Source organism: Orycteropus afer, unplaced genomic scaffold (genome assembly GCF_000298275.1).
Source record: "Orycteropus afer afer isolate SDZICR_OR568_19922 unplaced genomic scaffold, OryAfe1.0 scaffold00240, whole genome shotgun sequence".
NCBI classification, from domain to species: Eukaryota; Metazoa; Chordata; class Mammalia; order Tubulidentata; family Orycteropodidae; genus Orycteropus; species Orycteropus afer.
Window position 1 is genome coordinate 3,734,210 of NW_006921827.1, and position 4,774 is coordinate 3,738,983.

The 4,774-nt window shown below is 33.3% G+C and overlaps 1 protein-coding gene across 1 annotated transcript in view; it reads right to left on the bottom strand.

Moving 5' to 3' along the window:
* Positions 1–3,435: 3,435 nt before the first annotated feature.
* DMXL1 (Dmx like 1) overlaps positions 3,436–4,774 on the bottom strand; it is a 302,187-nt gene continuing 300,848 nt past the window's right edge. Inside the window, exon 44 of the mRNA XM_007949162.2 lies at positions 3,436–3,660. Coding sequence (XP_007947353.1) covers positions 3,436–3,660 — 225 coding nt within the window. The remainder of the gene's footprint in view (positions 3,661–4,774) is intronic.

A 4,774-nucleotide genomic window follows, 5' to 3' on the forward strand; every position in this document is an offset into this window, starting at 1 on the left:
CAGGGATTGTGGGGCTGGCGCGGGATCGGGCAGTGTTTCGTTCTGCTGTGCATGGGGTCGCTATGAGTCGGAAACGACTCGACGGCACTTAACAACAACCACCACCACCTTGGGTTTCTGAGGCACCATCTCTACAGAAGTAGATTGCCCAATAATCTTTCTGAGGAGTGGCTGGTGGGTTTGAACCACCAGCCTTCCGGTCAGCAGTCAAATGCCATAGGCAATACGCCACCAGAGCTCCTTATGAACTGAATGGTAGTAGGTTAAGTAAGGAAAGTGGAGATTAAAGGCATTATATAAAAGCTTAGAATAATGGTATCCACAAACAAAGGATTAATCTTCCCAAACGATAAACCATTCCCCTACTAATTAACAGAGATGATTTCCCATTCTTCTGATCTATAGATATTTTAATAAAAATCTATCTATATATTTTTTTTTTGTGCATAGGTCCTTTTGCTTTCATAGGATATTTCAAGTGAGGTTGGATGGTGAAAGGTAGTATATCCAATATTAAGACACACCTAAGTTATCTTTGTAGCAATTTAGTCCTGCCAACAATGTTTATGTGCCCATTTCCTTGAATCTTCACCAAAACTATGCAGACTGGTAAATGAAAATCATTAACACATTGCTGCTTTACCTAACATCCCTTTAACAACTGGTGAGGATGAACATACTTTATGCTTGTTGACTTTTCCTGTGTCCTATTCTGTGAATTGCCTATTCAATTCCTGGTGTCTGCAAAAGCTTGTTTATCACTTTAAAGCTCTCTTTATATAGAAAGATAGTGACATCTTTATTATTACTCCACAAATAATTCTTCCAGTCTACCTGGTCTTTATTGTAATACATTTCTCTGAGTTTCTAATCCTGTTAAAAAGTACATTCCTACCCTAAGGTTACAAGACGTCACTCTTTAAAAGTGTACCTTTTATTGTACTTCAATTGTTGAGACCAATGTGAGAGATTTCTGCCGTTTTTCTTTTTCTTTTTGAAAAGAAGTGAATTGGGGCAAAAGCAAACAAATGGCAAGAAAGGAGGGTTAAAAATACTGTTCCATTGTTCTTTCTAAGTCAGATTCCACATTTCATGAGACTTGTGAGTTCTTAGATCATTAAAATGCTACATTCTCAGAAAAGCACAATTAAAAATATATTTGATGTATCCATTCCATTAATGTGGAAATAAGATTTGCATATATTATGTCATTTTTCACACACACACACACACATATATATATATATATATATATATTCCAACTATTATTCACATCCTATTGAATAATCCTTACCTACTAGGTTTAAAAGATTCTAGAAAAGGAAGAAGAGGGTATTTGGGAGTTATTCAGTCCTCTCTACACTAACCAAATACAAATTCAGAAATTCTCCAATTTTAAATGGTATGTGTGTGCATATGTATGTAAAATACTTTTTTAAAAAGTCAACTGAATTGGCAAAAATATTACTTAAAACAGTAGTATGCTAAAAAGTCACTGTATGATTGTTTATTTAAAATATTTATGACTTTGGATGTAAATACATATGACTTTAAATAATTTATGGTTATTCATATAAACCCTCAAATAAAATGCTTGTTTATCCATAATCCTTTTTTTTCCCCTCAGAAGCATAATATTAAATTGTCTAACTCACTGAAAGGGTTCAAACCCTTTTAAATTTTGACTTGTTAAGAAATCACTAAAAAATAACTTAAGCTTAACTACATCAAACAGTATTATTTGCAATGCTGTCACAGATTTCTCCATGGCAAAATATTCACATATTATTGTCACACAATTTGTAGGTACAGGTTATTATGTGCATATAAACCTCTACATGATGACAGTGTTTCCAATGAAACTTCCTCAACACATTTAAAATTATGAAATATAATTTACAAAATCTTTAACAATATACTTTTAAGATAAAAGCATCCTGAGGATATTACAAAATTCATTTTACCAGCCCTTCATTTATTTCTTTGCTTTATTTGACTCTTTAATTTCCAAGATAATATTTATCCATATTTTATTAGATAAAAATGCTCTTATTTTGTAGCTCCTATTAAACAAAATATATTTAAACTAAATAGTATATAATTGTCCCTTAAACACTTAGTCCCATTTGAATCCAGTCTCACTGGTTAAAATCAAGTATTTATCAAGTCTTCTATCATTGTGAATCAGAAAAGGTATAGCACAAAACACAGAGAAATAGGGTTAGCACATTTAAGTTAAAAGCATTGTGTATTTTTAATATATCGGTCATATTTATAATAAAATAATGTATTTTGGCAAAAACTAATAAAATATGTTTTAATTTTCTATTAATGGTAGATCTGTCGGGTAGTTTACATTTGTAAATACTATTTGACTGCTTTCACATTTGTTTCTGAAAACACTGTTATATGATTTTCAGAATTTTAAGACTAAAAACATCTAAAACAAGAAATAAAATTTAAGTAAAATGTTATGTCTGATGTTCAAAATATCCTTTGACAAATTCACAAACTTACATATGCCAACATATGCCAAAGGTCTTACATATGCCAACACAGAATCTTTATTGCCTTCTAATTCTAAGACTCAATGTAACCTTCAAAATAATATTGGAAGGAAGTCTTCTACAGTTTATTTGAAAACTGTGACTGTAATTGAAAATTAAAAAAAGAATTTCAGAAAAATCATTATTCTGGTGGCAGTCCTTGTTATGGCACAAAAACACACGAAAAGATGAGCAGTTTTCTTGAATACACAAACTAAGCTCAAATAAGATGTGCAAGATATATATATATATATATATATATATACATATATACATAGACGCACACATGTATACATACGTACAACTTGGACTCTAGACGGAAGACTGATGAACATTTTATGTAATGAGCCATTTGGTTCATCTATCACTAAAGTCCCGATGATAGCTTTAATGGAGATGCTCATTATTTGTTTTAACTCTTACCCAAATATCACACTATCATTAATTAAGGAAGGGCGTCTGGGATGATAAAGGAAGTGAGAGTGTGATGTATTAAGTGATGACTATTATGTGCAATAGCCTTTACATAAAGGGCAGTTTTACTGTGGAAGAAATTCATGCAGAGATATCTGCAGAAGAGTTTGTCAACAATAAAAAGGAAAACAAAATTCCTTTAACACTATGACATTCTTACTATAACATACTATAAATATATATTGGGATAGCATTACTTATACATTATACTTTAAGCAATATAATCTAATTCTGAATGACCTTGTTAATGTTTAAGGCATCAGTGCATCAAGGGCAAAGGCTCTATAAAATAAATATGGACACAGGAAAGCATTAGCTTATTTGTGGCACTGACTAAAGAGTGATCAGTGTACATTACATCTGTTGGCCATTTCTATGAAACAGATAATAAATTATACATATTCTGGTCAAAATGTTAGAGCATAAATTTCACATCATTTTTCAACACTTCATTTAATGGGCTAAACTGATCTGGCAGAATTCTCATTTTCATTGTTCCATCAGCTCCACAAGAGAAAATGTGATTTGCTGGTCCTGTTTCAATTTGCATCACTCCAGTTCCTATATTCCTGAAAATGGACTGTCGAGCATGTTCATTGATAAAAGTATGGAGAAGACTAAAGGTAGAGAGACTCCAAATCTGAAATATATAAAGAACAAAATGCAAATTGAGATTTGAGTATCTTAAGAATCAATCAAATAAAAATTATACTCCTGTCTTCCTATGCAGATAGGAGTCCCTGGGTAATATAAATGGTTAAAAGCTTGGCTGCTAACCAAAAGATTGGGAGTTTGAACCCATGCAGAAGTGCTTTGGAAGAAAGGCACTTGGAAGTGATCTACTTCCAAAAAGATGAGCCACTGAAAACCCTGAGGAGCACAGTACTCTACTCAAAAGCACAAGGGGTCACCATGAGGTGGAACTGACTCCATGACAACGGGTTTTAGATAAGGAATTTCCAAAACAAAGAGCCACCTCTGTAAGTCTAAGATAGTAACATTTTATTGTATATACCAAAAAAACCAAATCCACTACCCTTGAGTAGACTCTTCCTCAGCGACTCTATAGGACACAGTAGAACAGCCTTGTAGAGTTTCCTTGCAGGGTTTCTTTATCAAAGTAGATTATTACATTTTTCTCCCACAGATTGGCTGGTGGGTTAGAACTGCTGATCTTTCAGGTTGACAGCTAAGCACCTTAACCACTGTACCACCAGGGCTCCTGGTGTGCTCAGGACTATGCGTTCTCCAAATTGCTTTTATGGTGTTAAAATCTTAAAACTGATCCAGTAAAAGAGGAAGACAGTATTAACTTTGAATTGGAGGGAAGAATAAGGTACAAGGAAGTTAAGTGTATAATACTACAGAAACTTATAGTATTATAATTACAATCAAAGTTTCCTATTTCTCTACAAAGCTGGAACTGTGTAGTTGTACAGTGAGGTAAACCCTTCTCTATAATGTCAAACTACTCACCAGGGGATCAGAACAGCTGGAAAGAAGGAAGTTGCCTGATACCTAAAGGCCCTCACACTAAGTGAAGCTATGTTCCAACTACACGGTAAAGTTAATTATTACAACTTCAGAATACTTAATTTATTAAGATACCCTATTTTCAACAATACTGAGTTGTCAATGAAAGCAAACATGGGTATAGGGATGGATAGATGGGTGAACAAGCTAAACAATTATGTATGTCTAAATGGAGAGTGTATCCAAGATCATATACAGGGTTGGCAGACAATGGGCCTCTC